General features: G+C 44.7%; 2 protein-coding genes across 3 annotated transcripts in view; one reads left to right on the top strand and one right to left on the bottom strand.

Annotated features, from left to right (window-relative positions):
- Positions 1-15974, bottom strand: part of CPSF3 (cleavage and polyadenylation specific factor 3) — a 62570-nt gene extending 46596 nt beyond the window's left edge. Inside the window, exons 1-4 of one of the 2 annotated variants that reach the window (XM_075063684.1) lie at positions 15826-15974; positions 7502-7565; positions 5982-6079; positions 2112-2240 (exon numbers count right to left, since the gene is read on the bottom strand). In XM_075063684.1, coding sequence (XP_074919785.1) covers positions 2112-2240; positions 5982-6079; positions 7502-7565; positions 15826-15896 — 362 coding nt within the window. In that variant the 5' untranslated portion in view covers positions 15897-15974. The remainder of the gene's footprint in view (positions 1-2111; positions 2241-5981; positions 6080-7501; positions 7566-15825) is intronic. The other variant, XM_075063685.1, reaches the window with a different exon arrangement.
- The window catches only part of ADAM17 (ADAM metallopeptidase domain 17), a 443735-nt gene that overhangs the window by 143653 nt on the left and 284048 nt on the right, over positions 1-16034 (top strand). The window lies entirely within an intron of this gene.

Below are 16034 nucleotides of genomic sequence, written 5' to 3' on the forward strand. Positions count from 1 at the left end.
CGGAGCTCCAGAAAGCCCCGCTCTCCGGCCGGAGCGCAGCAAGCCCGCCAGCCACGCTCTCCCGGCCGGAGCTCCAGCAAGCCCCGCTCTCCCGGCTGGAGCGCGGCAAACCCCGCAGCCCCGCTCTCCCGGCCGAGCTTCAGAAAGCCCGCTCTCCGGCCGGAGCGCGGCAAACCCGCAAGCCCCGCCTCCCGGCCGGAGCTCCAGCAAAGCCCCGCTCTCCCGGCCGGAGCGCCGGCAAACCCTGCTCTCCCGCTCTCCCGGCTGAGCTCGGGCAAGCCCCGCTCTCCCTCCTCTCCAGGCTCTAAGCCCAGAGCAGTGGAGTGCTAAGCAGTGACGAGAGAGGCTGAAAAGGAATTGCTGGGATAAGTCCTAATACCCTGGAGGCCATTAAAACGCTGGTGAGTGTCACACCTGAATGACCAGCGCTGCATCACCAGCGCTGGTCTTCGCTACACCGGAAGCAGACCCAGGTGTACAGCCTCACAGCCAGCGCTGCAAACAGGGAGTTGCAGCGCTGGCTGAGCTTTTAAGTGTAGACACCTGCTAAGTTGCAGCGCTGTAACCCCCTCACCAGCGCTGCAACTTGCAAGTGTAGACAAGGCCTAAGTAAGAGTTTCTTCTTCGTTGAGTAGATGCAGACAGGTATTCCACTCAGGTGACTCACAAGCTGTACCCACAGGAGGAGGGGCTCAGAATCTATTAGATAAGGATTGCAGGACCACTTCCCCAAAGTTTGTATCTCTTTCACATAATTCCTGCCTCCAAGACATAAATCCAAAATTTTTAAAGCTGCTATATTACCTCCTTCAGGCAAGAAGCTGCTTAAGGCTTTCTGCAAACAAATACTTTGCTTCCATAGACTGCCCTACTACATCCACTTAACATGCTTATGTATGCAAAGCACCCTAAAATTTTGCATACTGGTCGGGGACACAGTCTCATCTCTATTAACGTTTACTTTTGACTTTATATAAAAACTATTTCAGTAATGCAAAGGGACAATTAATGTTTGAACTTTCAGGGAATGGATGCCTATAGAAGAGAGCAAAAATAAACTATAGACTAGGGTTTCTCAAATAGGGGTCGCCGTTTCTGTAGGGAAAGCCCCTGGTGGACCAGGCCAGTGTGTTTACCTGCCCCCTCCACAGATCCGGCCTATCGCGGCTCCCACTGGCTGCGGATCACTGCTCTGGGCCAATGGAAGTTCCTGGAAGTGGCGGCCAGTACGTCCTTCAGTCCCGCTGTTTCCAGTAGCTCCTATGGGCCCGGAGCAGCGATCTGTGGCCAGTGGGAGCCGCGATTGGCTGGACCTGAGGACGGGGCAGGTAAAGACACCGGCCCGGCCCGCCAGGGCCTTTCCCTACAGAAGCGGCGACCCCTATTTGAGAAACCCTGATATAGACTTACCTACTAATAAACTCACCCACCACTCAGTTCAGGCAATATATGTTTGTGGAATGGGAGTTAGACCAAAAGGAACTATCCTATATACTTGAACACAATACCAATATATCTGAACAATTATACATTTGAAATGTATAATTTAATATCATAAATATAATGCCATGCTCGCTGTTAATCTCGAACTATGAAAGCAGTCAAAAGGTTCATATTTGGACCAAAGAAGTCGAGTTTTTATACAAACCATCTTATAAGACCAAAGGAAATGTTTCCATAAACTTGTATTTCCACTGGAATTTTACACAATTTGATTTTTGTGGGTTTTAAAAAAAAACCCAACAAATAAACAAAATTCCCCTTTCATGTTTGCAGCCCATACAGTCAAACCTAGAAATTAATTTCCATTATCAGAGCTTCTGGAAACGCAAAAAATAACATGACAAATAATTAAAAATAAATTAGATGTATTTTCCCTCATTTTTAATGCTCTAAATTAAATGTTATTAGTAACTTAAGTAAGTGAACTTTTAAAGAAATTTACATATGATTATTAAATTGACAGTGGTCTTTTAAAAACATAAGATATAACAAACTGCATTCAAAGCCCCCCCAAGACATTGCATCATTTCCCACACACTTCCCCCATTGGACAGACAGGAGCAATAATTCAGGAGGGAGTTATAAAAACAACCAGTGTGTCCACTTACCTAACCTTGACGTAATCTGAAAGAAGCCACCTGTAAATAGCTTTTGTAGCATGAGTCATAAATGTTCTTCCTTTGAAGCTGGTCTTCTGCAGAAACCATGGTAAAGCGCCACAGTGATCCAAATGAAAACTTAAAACAGACAAATGAATACAGTTAATACATCAGTATCACATAATACAAATCACAAGTCATAGAAATGTAGGTTTGGGAGGGACTTTGGGAGGTCATGAAGTCCAGCACCCTACACTGAGGCAGGACCAAGTAAAGCTAGACCATCCCTGGGAAGTGTTTGTCTAACCTGTTCTTAAAAACTTCCAATAAAGGGGATTCCACAACCTTCCTTGGAAACCTATTCCAGAACTTAACTACTCATATAGTTAGAATTTTTTCCCTAATATCTAACCTAACACTCCTTTGATGCAAATTAAACTGGTTACTTTTTGTCCTACCTTCCTAGGTATGGAGAATAATTGATCACACTTCTTTTTATAACAGCACTTAATATATTCAAAGACTATTATCAAATTCTCCCCTCCCACAGTCTTCTTCTCTCAAGACTAAAGATTTTTTAAAATCTTTCCTCATAGCTCAGGTTTGCTAAACCTTTTATCATTTTTGCTGCTCTTCTCTGGAGTCTTTCCAGTTTGTCCACATCTTTCCGAAAGTATGATGCCCAGAATTGGACACAGTGCTCCCAGTTGAGGCCTCACCAGTGCCGAGTACAGCGCGACAATTATCTTCCATCTCTAACATGCAACACTGCTTTTAAATATACCCTCCGAAAAATAACAGTCTTTTTCACAATTGCATCACTCCTGTTAAATTTCTGATCCCCTGTAATCCCTGAGATCCTTTTCAGCAGTACTACTCCCTAGCCAGTTATTCCCAATTTGGAGTTTTGCATTTGATTTTTTTCTCCTAAGTGTAGCACTCTGTACTTGTCTTTACTGAATTTCATCTTGTTGATTTCAGACCAATACTCCGTTTTGTCAAGGTCGTTTTCAATACTAATCCTGCCCTCCAATACTAATCCTGTGACCCCTCCCAGCTTGGTGTCATCTGAAATTTTATAAGCATACTCTCCATTGTCCAAGTCGTGAAATATTGACTAGTACGGGGTCAGGACTGACCCCTGCAGGACCCCATTAGATGCAACATCTCAGTTGGACAGCGAATGATTGATACCTACTCTGAGTAGGATTTCCACCATCTTTTTTAAGTGCTAAACCATTCACTGATTTACTATATTAACATAATGCTACATAAATCAGGAAACACGGGAATTAGGGTTTCATCAGCAATGTTAACTGGGTTGCATTATGCATTCTGTATATTCTAAGATATTAAGATTGATACATTAAAATGCAATAGAGAAAAGTTAACTTTTGCATTTTAACATCCTCATTTCTTGATAAATTTTACCTATAGAACCTTACAATTAGTTTTTTTGCATTTAAAGAATGGGAGGGAAGAGAATGAACATCACACACACAGAGAAAGGATGACAGAATAAAGCTAACAGCAGTGGCCCCAAAGTTGGCACATGGGCCACCACAGATTAGAAGTGAACCACTAAAATGTGTTTTTAGCAGCATACACCGCTACCCTGCTATAATGCGACCCGATATAACACGGGTTCGCATATAGTCCAGTAGCAGCGGGGCTCCGGCGGCACTTTAAAGGATCCAGGGCTCCGTCTTCTGCGGGGAGCCCAGGGACCTTTAAGTCACCGCTGGAGTCCTGCCGCTGTTACCCCGGGGCTGCAGCAGCGGGGCTGGACTGGTGATTTAAAGGGCCCGGACTCCCAACAGCAGCCGGAGCCCAGAGCTCTTTAAATCACCGCCAGAGCCCTGCCGCTGCTAGCTTGGGGCTGCGGCAGTACGGCTCGCCGGCGATCTAAAGGGCCTGGGGCTCGGGCTGCTGCGGGGAGCTCCGGGCCCTTTAAATCACTGCTGGAGCCCTGCCGCCACTACCCCAGGGCTGTGACAACAGGGATTGCTGGCGATTTAAAGGGCCTGAGGCTCCCCGCGGTCGGAGTCCCAGTCTCTTTAAATCACCACTGCAGCCCTGCCACTGCTACCCCGATATAACGGCGTTTCACTTATAATGTGGTAGGAATTTTTAGCTCCCCACAACCACGTTATATCAGGGTAGCGGTGTACGAGATAACAATTTGGTCACTCCTACTAATGATGCTAATTTTAAAACAGTGGTTTTGCGATAAAGGTGCAACAAGTGCATTTTAATATATATATATTTTATAATTGGAGATATACCAATCTCCTAGAACTGGAATGAACCTCAAAAGGTCATTGAGTCCAGCTCCCTGCCTTCACTAACAGGACCAAGTACTGATTTTTGCCCCAGATCCCTAAGTGGCTCCCTCAAGGACTGAACTCACAACCCTGTGTTTAGCAGGCCAATGCTCAAACCACTGAGCTATCCCTCCCCACAATTGCTGTACATAAAGTATCTGAGTGAATGGCTCCGTAACCTCTGTATCAGCATTTCTCAAACTCTGATCTGTGGGGCACTGGTAGTCCATGGAGAGCTAACTGGTCACATACACCTGACTATCCTTGTTTCCAGGTGCTAAGTCATATTATCAGCCCAGTCTAACACCCTTTTAAGTCAATGGGTGTCTTCTCAACTCCTGATCCAACTCCCATTAAAGATAGCTAAAAGTACAGTAAATACTTTCTAATATTTCTTTTACACATAAACAATTGCTGAAGTTGACACAGTGATGTTAAGTGATCACGAAAGGGAGCGGAGGGTGGCCACGAGGTTACAATGGGCATGGAGGAGGGCCATGACATTAAGAAGTAGTTTTGTAGCCTACAGGTATTTGCTAGGTGAGCCACAGATATAAGTTAAGGCAATAAACCAATAAGGTTGTAAGTCTCATGGCCTGTAAAATAATAATTTAGATAAATTGATTAAGGCATAAGGCCCAAAAAGCCTTAGCATAAGTAGCTAACCAAGAGTAACCCTAGATCATAAAATATCATAAGATGGAATGCTGTAATGACTAAACTGCTCATAGGTAATCACAGGATGCTAGTTTATACCACCCTGGAATATTTTTAGTTAGAGACATCACCAGATGTCTGACCACAGGAATGCCATGGTAAGTAATTGACATATATGCTAATAAGCTTGATGAAAAAGGTTTAATAATCTATAGAGAAGAGCACCCCAATATTATTATTATTAGTAGGGAGAGGAACTACAAATAAGGAAAAGAGACTGAAACCCCTAATGAACATGCATTAAGCATAATGGTCTCAATATAACACATCATAAAAGCTGTATCCCGGCCTGTGTACCTGGGGAGACGCCAGGATGACAACCACTGATGATGGTGAGGGGAAAGATGAGGATGATAACTAACACTTCACATTGTTTTGCAAGAGATGGTGTAAGCCTACGGATGCTCAGCTCATGTTGTATTATCTCTACCTGCTTTGCTGGGTTGGAGTGTTTGTGAAGTTGCTAATTGTTTTAATAAAACTATTATAAATATAGTGCGATTTCCTAAGTGTGAGCGTTGTAACTGTGCACGTCAAGGCTCTCAACTGAATACTAATTCTGATAATACTGGCTCTGATATTAGGATAAGAACCAGACAAATTTCAGACTGCTAATTGGGGAAACTAAATCAGTAATATAATTAATATGCAATCAACAGATTAGGCAACAGTTCACACTACACAAATATTGGGAACTGCTGTCCTTTCATCACACCAATAGGGTCTGGATGACATCTGCCCCCAATCTTTCTTAAAAGTTGGAAATGAATGGCTCCGTAACCTCTGTATCAGCAAGAACTCAAAGCAAGCATTAATTCTTGTCCTAAATGCAACTTACTGACTGATTAAGAGGAGATCAATCTCAGCAGGATCTATCAAGTCAATGTAAGGTAGGGCATCCATTCCTTCTAGGCCAGGGTGGATTCCACAATCAAGCTGAAAAGTGATGACAAACAATTAAAACTCCTACTAAAACTTATAAAAATGAATAACCACACACAAATTTATGGCAGTTACAAGTGAGTGTCATGCAGGAAAAACTCATTTTGCTTATTCAGTTTTTGACACATTGTGATATATTAGATTCCAAGCTAGACCCTAGGGCAGGGGTGGGCAAACTTTTTGGCCTGAGGGTCTGGGTACGGAAATTGTATGGCAGGCCATGAATGCTCACGAAATTGGGGGTTGGGGTGTGGGAGGGGGTGAGGGCTCTGGGGTGGGGCCAGAAATTAGGAGTTCAGGGTGTGGAAGGGGGCTCCAGACTAGGGCAGGAGGTTGGGTGTGGGGAGGGAGGGGGTGAGGGCTCCAACTGGGGGTGTGGGCTCTGTGGTGGGGCTGGGGATGTAGGGGGGTGTTCTGGGATGGTACCGAGGGGCTCCGGGAGCAGGAAGGGGATCAGTGCTAGGGCAGAGGGTTGGGGTGCAGGCTCTGGGTAGTGCTTACCTCAAGCAGCTCCCAGAAGCAGAGGCATGTCCCCCCTTCGGCTCCTACATGGAGGCATAGCCAGGCAGTTCTGTGTGCTGCCCCGTCCTCAGGCGCTGCCCCTGTAGCTCCCACTGGCCAAAGTTCCTGGCCAATGGGAGCTGCGGGGGTGGGTGCTTGGGACAGGGGAAGCATGCAGAATCCCCGGGCTGCCCCTATGTGTAGGTGCCGGAGGAGGCACATTCTGCTGCTTCCGGAAGCAGCGTAGAGCCATGGCACGCACAGAGTGGGGTAAGCTCCGGACCCTGCTCCCGGGCAGTAGCTCAAGGGCTGGATTAAAATGTCTGAAGCGCCAGATGTGGCCCCAGGGCCGTAGTCTGCCCACCCCTGATCTAGGTTATCTGTGTAGGTGACTTATCTTCAGTGGAAAACTGAATGCCTTTTGAGAAACTATTTTTCAGACCTGAGCCTTTGCATGTGCTATTCTGTACCTACACGAGCCTCTAGCCACACTTTTCCAATAGTAACAGTTGACAGCATAGGTGAACAGCCTTTCACGTGTAGATTCTATCACCTGAGCACACAGGCATTAATGCTGGAAAAGTAAACAGAGCATCTGTGCATACACACACAACTGTGTGAACAAAGTAAAGGTTAGGCTCAGACACCACGGAAAACTAGATTGTGAGCACATCACCTACACTTATACATAAATAGATACCCAAATTTTCTCTCAGGATTTATGCACGTCTTTTATTACTAAATTAAAATCTCATATAATATGTCACATCCTCTAGGTAACGTTGCTCTTGGGAACCAGAGACTTTGCCTGTTTAGGGAAAGGTTGACATCCATACTTTTGTGAGGAACATGGATTTAACAAACAATAGCTTTTTACAACAGACCCTCGTAATTCAGGTGTTTACAAAAAATTACCATTATTTTTCTTCCTTTAAACTCCAGAATAATGCATGATCTTCCTACTTCTTGCCCAGCACCTCTGTGAAGGGAAATCCATGACAAAGTTAGCAAAAACAAAAAACCACCCACCGTATCTAAATACAGTTAACGACATCTCTGTTTCAAGTGCATTTAGACGCCTATGTGCAGAACTCATCATTTTGTTTAACAATCCGACTGTTGAGTGATAGGCCAATCACTATTTAAACTAACTGAACAGTGAAATTTCATTCAATGAAACTGAGATCCTGTCCATGAGTAAAGCATAGAAGACCTAAATTTGGGAAAGGACTGGTATCTTTTCTCTAGGATGGCAAATGAATGCTTGTCGCAGACATGGGCTAAAGCAATCTATATGCTTACAGCAAACTTACCCCGGAAATACTTTGATAACTTGAGGGTGCTTTCCATTTATAACTGTATCCTAGGTTGAATGAATTTAAGGTATCAGAGACTATTAGCCCAGCACAGAATTATTTCAGAGTTAACAGGAAATGCCCTCAAGCTTTTATACTGATTTCTTTTATTAGACACAAAATTTTCAGCGAAAGGAGAAAAAACACAAAAAGCAAAACCAATTGTCAAACTACTGAAAGGTACACTGTTTATAAATAATTAAGCGCTTTTTGCTTTTCCTTTCACCATCTCTTTTCCCCACTGCCATTCAGTTTCTTCCCTACAGATAAGTAAGGTGCTTGTCCTCAGTAATTGCAATAGGTTTTTATGTTAAGGAGGGAAAGATGGGATTCGCCAAATGTAAAAAAGCCAATGAACACTCATATACATGGCCATTATTCTAGAAACAAGTGTCTCAGGGATCTGTACAAAAGAAAGGGGGTAAAAATCAGAAGCAAGCAGGAAAATGAATCAAGGGATTTAAACTATGTTTTAAAGACACTTTCCCTTTCAGTGGAATGTCAGCCCTCATCTCCTGCTTTTGGTGTGCTGTTCTTCCCCACACACTCCCTTTAGATTCACATGTACAGGGAGATTTTCTGTTTCTGTCAGAAAAGTGAAGAACAGAGGTGGTATATTTGTTGCAACTTGAAAATTCTGAATAGGAAGCCAACCCAAAGACAGGGATTACAATAACCCAAGTAGATTCACATGTTTTGCATACTCACAGCAAGGAAAATAAGAAAGACCTTGTGCAATTATGCAAATACCAGTACTCTGATTGGCTAATGGTTGTCAGTCAAAGATTGTCATACTGACTGTACAAATCTCACACCCAAAACAAAATCTCGGCCTTAATATAGAGGTATCTGGCTAAGAATTAGTGATCTGTGATATCCAGGCCATACTAGATGATCTCCTCTGGCCTTAAACTCTGTGAAACAACACAGTACAGGGGACTGTATAATTTGGGGGGAATTAAACATTAAGTATCCACAGCTATGAAGCCTCCCTTCATTCTGATGGACTGAGACACTCCATTTCAGTACTGTATAATGTAACCTGTACTAACATATCAGCCCTTGACACAGGCTTACTCTAGTAAAGAGCAATTTGAAATTTTGAAATGCTTGATATTGTGGCAATAGGTACCTTTGAAAATTCCAAGATAAAGGGCTCTCTGTGTTAGTAATACTTCTCCTCTTCCCGCACAGCTATGATTTTACTCCCCTAAGGATGTGCAATACTTTCAACTGTGAGAAAAAAGGACTGGGCTGAGAACATTTGTTTTGAAAGCTAACTCAATTCCAAAATATTTTTTTCACCACACTGGCAAATACACACCCTTTAATAATTCAGATACTTTGTTCTGATAAATGAGTACAGATAGTTTGGGTCATTTAGCAGTGGCATAACTTATCTACTCTCAAGTTCATCGTTGCAATTTGGTGGCATAGGTCAAGCCTCCAGAGCATACAAATTGATAGATGCCAAGTAAGAAGAGAGAAACTGACAGAGAAAGATCAAGCTTTTCAGAGGGTGATGCAACAGAGAGCGCAACTCCTTATGCGCCACTAAATTCAGCACAATTATGCAAAAACAGTACCATGTAGGGGTGGGGAACCTACCCTCTGCTCCTTCCCTACTGTTACTTCAGCCCAAACTCCCTTGCTACGAAAGGCCATAGAAGTTATGGTATTTTGCAGCTTTCAGCACTCAGTGCTGAAAGGCAGTTTTGAATTATTTATCTAATATTTCTTCTGTTTCTTCGTTTATTACTAAAGAAACTAAAATGTCAATATTAATGTTATCATTACAAAGGGGGAGCCCATACAAGTATACACTTGTTTCCTGATGTATCTAAAGTCATCCAGTTATACTACTGTAGAAATCACTTCTCCAAAGGCAAGATTCAAAAAGGGATCTATATGGATAACAGGAATACTCTATTTTGGAAGGGAAATCAAACCTCAGACTTCAGGGCTTAAGCCTCTTTCCAAGTGATCAGGGAAAGACCTAATACGTGGAGCAGGTTATCCCAGATCTCTCCGCTGTACAGTTCTTACGCCTTCCTCTGACTGATCTGGTGCTGGCCACTGTCAGAGACAGGACACTGGACTCAATGAACCTTGGGCCTGTTCCAGTGCAGTAATTCTTATGATTCTATGAGAAAGGCGTCACTGCTTTTCTTTTTTCCAGATTAGGGTAGGTTAACGTATTTGTACAATGCATTTTGTACAGAATATTTCTTGGACGATTGAGAGAGATTTGCTTTTAACTGCTGAACAGCCTCACCAGCTGCTTCAGATCCTTTGGTAGTTTCAGGAATTATAATTCTAGTCAAAATATGTTTTTTTTGTTAAATAAACTCATTACCCTAGAACTCCATTCCCACATGACTTGTTTTGGATTCTTCTAAAGAAACTATCTTTTCTTTTCTAGCCTCATATGCCTTACCATAATGTTTGCTGAAAGTCCGAGTTTTACTTCTTTCTTTTACCAATAATTAGCAGCTACCTGTATCTTCTGTCCTCTGAAATAAACTAAGTACCTTTCAGTGAGTGCAACAGAACAAAAGGGAGAGGGAAAGTGAAGTCATGTGATGTCTCTTAGCACCTGAGGGTTGTAATGGGAGCTCAGTGCGAATCCCTGGCTCTTTGTAGAAACTCCAAGGGTGCCAACAGTGATAGTGTTTTGTATGATGTGAATACCTGTTCACTGGCAACTAGACTGAAACCACCAAACCTATTTCACACAGGCCAAGAAACAGTCATCAAATGGTAACAGCTTTTGTTAAGTTAAAAAATTTGCAAACAAATTTAAACTGGACACATTTACAGTCCTTTCAACTAGTTCACTTCCATTTAGGTCTTGTCTACACCAGTGGTTTGCGACCTTTCCAGGCTACTGTACCCCATTCAGAAGTCTGATTTGTTTTGCATACCGCCATGTTTCATCTCACTTAAGAACCACGTGCTTACAAAATCAGACATAAAAATACAAAAGTGTCACGGCACACTACTACTGAAAAATTGCTTACATTCCCATTTTTTCCATATAGTTACAAAATAAATCAATTGGAATATAAATATTGTACTTACAATTCAGTGTATAATATATAGAGCAGTATAAACATTGTCCATCTGTATGAAATATTAGTTTGGACTGACTTCGATACTGCTTTTTATGTAGCCTGTTGTAAAACCAGGCAAATATCCAGATGAGTTGATCTATCAATTGGAAGACCTCTGACCCTGGGTTGACAACCACTGATCTACATTACAGAGTTTTGTCAACGCAAGTTACGCCGATGTACCACCACCACTGTAATTAAACTACTGTTGCGTGTCCACACTATGTTCATTGTGTGGTGGAGTGCATCCACAATAGCAGCTCTTGCATTGACAGAAAACAGAGCACTGTGGGTAGCTATCCCACTATGCAACTGGCCGCAGGGTGCTTTGGGACAGATTTGAAACATCTCATGGGGGCAGGTGCAGCGTCACATTATAAGGGGTTTCTCAATCCAATCGTTCCATGGGTATTCTACTAGATTACTAGCTGCTTTTCAACAGTCCTGGTAACCTGCAACCCAGCCACCTGTCAGAAAGCACAGATCCTTCATCGCTGTTGAGTATTGTGCTGTGCTCTATGAACACAAGGCTATATGAGCAGCCCATCCGGGGTGGAGGGGGGAGAAGCTATTTGGCTAAGGGATGCTTTGAAGGAGCATATTAACACTAAGCTACAGTAACGTCTGTTGCTGTAGTGTGTTGAGCCTGGCATTGTTTGTTTGCACTATCTATGAACCTTGCAATGATCGCTGTGTGTGCCCGAAAAGTAACACATTTTAAATCACTTTGTAAAGTAGAACTTGGTAATATAACCAAAATGACATTGCTGAACACTAACACAAGACCACAGCAGTGGGGTAGGGGGCGGGGAAGAGTGTGTGTGAGGGACAGAGAGAGAGTGTGTGTTAGGGGAGTGTGTATGTGTGAGAGAGACAGACTCTGTGCTGGGGGAGAGTGAGTGTGTCTGCACGCTGACTCTAAGGCTACGTCTACATTAAGCACCTTTTAGTGACATAGCTGTGATGCTACAGTCATTCCACTAAAAGGCGCGCAGTATAGCTGTCGTTTGTTGGCAGGAGAGTGCTCACCCACCGACAAAAAACTTCTACCCACAATGAGCGGCAGTAGCTTTGTTGGCAGTCGAGCTCTCCTGCGACAAAGCGCTGTTCACACCAGAGCTTTTCGTTGGCAAAACTTTTGTTGTTCAGGGGTGTGGCTTTTTCACATCTCTGAACAACAAAAGTTTTGTCGTTCAGGTTCCAGTGACAAAGCCCAAGTTCAGACAGCAGCCAGAAGCAACCAGGCTTGAGGCAGAAGCTGGTGCACAGACAGCTGGTGTCCCCGTCTCCCCACCCCAGAGAAGAACAGTACACAGGTGGGGGGAGGTGGACATCGCAACATCAGCCCGCACCTCCCTCCCTGACTCTGCACAGCACAGCAGTCCTTCCCCCGCTGCTCCTTGCAGCAGCCTTCGCTGCCTGCCGCTGTGGTTCTAGTCCCAGGGAAAGCAGGTTACTGAATTAATGTTTTGAGTCCATGACTCTGTTAGAGTTCTCCCACAGCTTTCTCTCCCCACAGACCAAGGAGATCAACCCCCACCCCTGTAGTCCAGGCAGGAGTGTGTTTGCTGCCAGAAGCCAGCACCCTCAGCTGGACAGTAGCTATGTGAGCTCTCCATGCTGAAGAATTTCAAAACTTCCTAGGGCTTTGAAAGGGATGGGGTGCATGCATGTGCAGCTGGACGCAGGGCAGCTGAGTTCAAAATGGTGAGCAGAGCAGTCACGGTGAGCATTGTGGGATACCTCCTGGAGGCCAGTTACAGCGATATAACAAATGCAGTGTCTACACTGATGCTCTGTTGCTCTAACTTTGCTGCAAAAAGCACTACACCTCTTGTCGAGGTGGTTTTATTTTGTTGACAAAACAGGAGAGTTTTGTCAGCAGGAGGAGCATTATAGCATATACACCTCCACTGTTTTGTCGACCAAAGCTGCCTTTTGCCAACAAAACTTTGTAGTATAAACAAGGCCTTGGAGTATACATAAAGTTGATGTTGAACTGCCAATCTTCAATGTTCTGGCACTGCTCAAAGCAAAATTGTTGAAAGCAAGCAAGCACATGGGGGTGGGGAATCCCAGTGTTGGGAGGGAGGGAAGGAAGGAAGGAAAAGAAAGAAAGAAAGAAAGCTATGCTTTATGAAAGTTTTTAAAAAAACCCACAAAGGGTTATTTCAAAACTAATTCATACTTGAATCTTACTACAAATCCATTGCACAGACCAATTAAACTTAAGTGGACAAGAATCTCACCAAGCTGATACTGCAGCCTTTTCCTTTAGTTATATCATTTCTATTTTTATTCCCATATTTAATTTTATAACATATTGAAAACATTTTATGGAGCATCATAAAAAATATTATACTGATTAAATTATATGCAGGGGATGTCTTCTAAGTCTAAGCAACCAGTGCAAAACACTTAGGACTCCTTGCCACCAGTTTAAAATCCTGACACAAGTTTTTTATCTGAAACAGAAAGGATCCAATGCTAGGAAGACAATGGCACCTGGAGGTGCAAGAGTCTCCTAGGAAGCACTCAGGATCAGCCCCAAAGTGAATCCCAGACAAGTTCACAGACTCAGACCATAAGGCACCATCATGATCAGAAGTTATTGTGTGGGCTTTTTACAGGAGACCTTAAAAACAGTGATGCTGTCTACACTACATGGACTTTAAAAAGAGTCATGGATACTTTAAACTTGTGCCTGATACAATAGTCTTACCTCAATCTCTCTTTTCCCCACCCTGCAACTGCTGGATGGCACGCTGTTTGCTTAGCTGCTGCCCTCACACACCAGTAATGGTCACGACTATGTTTTAGTCATGGGTATTTTTAGTAAAAGTCAAAGATAGATCATGTGACTTGTCCATAACTTTTACTATATACCTCTGACTAAAACTTGGGGGGTGAGAGGGGAGATGGCTTGGAGGGGTGGCCCTGGGGGCGCCACAGATACTGGGGGAGGGGGGCGCAGGTACTAGGGGGCATGGCCTGCAGGTGCTCGAGGGGGACGGCCTGGGTGCTTGGGGGCGGGGGGGGGGCACAGCTGGGGAAGCACCGCAGGTGCTCGAGGTGGGGGACTCACGGCCCAGGGGATTCCGCAGGTGCTGGGGCAGGTTCCCTACCCAGCTCCTAGCTCAACATGCTGCCTCCGCTCTACCCCGAGCCCCGGTTCTGCCACTCACTGGCTGGGAACCACGGCCAATGGAAGCTGCGGGGGTGGTGCCTGCAGGCGGAGGCAGCACATGGAGCTAGGAGCTGGGGGGAGGGGGGTTCCTATCCCCCTTCCAGGAGCTCCCTCCAGGTAAGCACCACCCCACACCCCAATCCCCAGCCCTGAGACACCCCTCCCACCCAAATTTCTGCTGTGGGGGAGGGACAGGGGGACCGAAGACTGCACCAGCAGCAGCCAGTGTGACATGCCCAGGGACTGCCCGAGCTGCTGCAGACATCACGGAAGTTACACTTCTGTGACAAACACGGAGCCGTAGTGATGGTTACATTTCAGTGGATCTGTGCCATGAAACACCTGGGAATCTAGATTATGAACGAGACGCTGTGACACTGACAGACCAGGTGTCAGCACATGCCAGAGCCCCAAGCCAATTCACTTGTGTATTAATATAGATCAGACTGATTTTGTTAAAGAATGTACTTGTTGTTTAAATTTCATGAAAACTAATGGAATGTTACTTGCATTGTTTTCACTTAGCTGTATCCTGTTGTAATGTAGTAGCCACAATTTACACTGCATATACCCCTGTAACTAAATAACCCATCAAACCAGAAAGAAGCTTTGTGGAATGCAAATGAAGAATTTTATCAGAAAAGTGTTAATTTCAAAGCAAGCGGTCATTGCGCGCGATGACTGGATGTCAAAGACTCAAAATGCATTCCTTACTCTTTGTCATTAAAGGAAAAGCCCACAGGGGTATTGACCATGTCAGTTTGTTTTCTGTGAGAAGTTTTAAGTATGTATTCAAGGAAAGATCCCATTTCTCTGGACTGTTTGGTCTCTTACAGGGAAGTATACCAGATGCAAAGCAGAGATCCCCAGAGACAATATGGGAACCCTGAAAAGATTTTTTGTAAAATGGCCGTTTATTGCATCACTGCCACCATTTGGAATTACAAAGTGTGACTCACCTGTTAATATATTTTACCTATTTTAACCTCTCAATAACTCTCATTTCCTTTTCTCAACTAATAAACCTTTAGTTGGTTTACTACAGACTGGGCTATCAAACTAGTCCGTTATGTAAGGTCTAGGATATTAACTGATCTGGAGTAAGTGACTGGTCTCCTGGGACTGGAAGTAACCTGAATGCGATCTGATGTTTTGGTGTAAGTAACCATTTTATCACTAAGTCCGGTTTGTCTGGGCAGCAAGATAGACTGGAGAGTTTAAGGGGAATGTCTGTGACGCTATAGTAAGACTCGTAGAGTGATCCAGGAGTTCACATTTGTCACTGGCTTGGTGAAAACTAATTAAAGGGGGAGAGGAGGGTCTGCCCCATTTTCTGACAGTCACTCCAGACAGAGCAGACACACTAACACGACATTAATGCTGTGCCGCAAACTCGAGGTTTGTGACACCCTGTTAGTGCAGGTGATGTTTGAAGGGACTCCAGTGCCCCAGCCTCCCGCAGTTCCCCAAGCGCCCCAGCTCCCTCCTGCCGCTGCCCCAGCCCCCACCCGCGCCCCAGCTCCCTCCTCCGCTGCCCCCTTCCCCCGCCAGCGCCCTGCTGCTCCGCCGCCCGCTGTCACTCACAGGGGCCGGATGAGCAGCTGGTCGCTCTCCTCGGCCGGGATCATGGCCTCCGCTTTTCTCTTCGCCGACATCCCGGAAAGGGAGGAGCGAGTGCACCGACGCCGAACAGCCGGCGCCTCGGTGGGTGCCTCGCCGGCTCCCGGCCTCGACTTCCGGTCCGCCCGCAAACACCTTCCGCCCCTCGCTTCCGGGGAGCTGGGCCGCCCACA

The sequence above is a fragment of the Chelonoidis abingdonii genome, chromosome 3, assembly GCF_003597395.2.
Source record: "Chelonoidis abingdonii isolate Lonesome George chromosome 3, CheloAbing_2.0, whole genome shotgun sequence".
Taxonomy (NCBI): domain Eukaryota; kingdom Metazoa; phylum Chordata; order Testudines; family Testudinidae; genus Chelonoidis; species Chelonoidis abingdonii.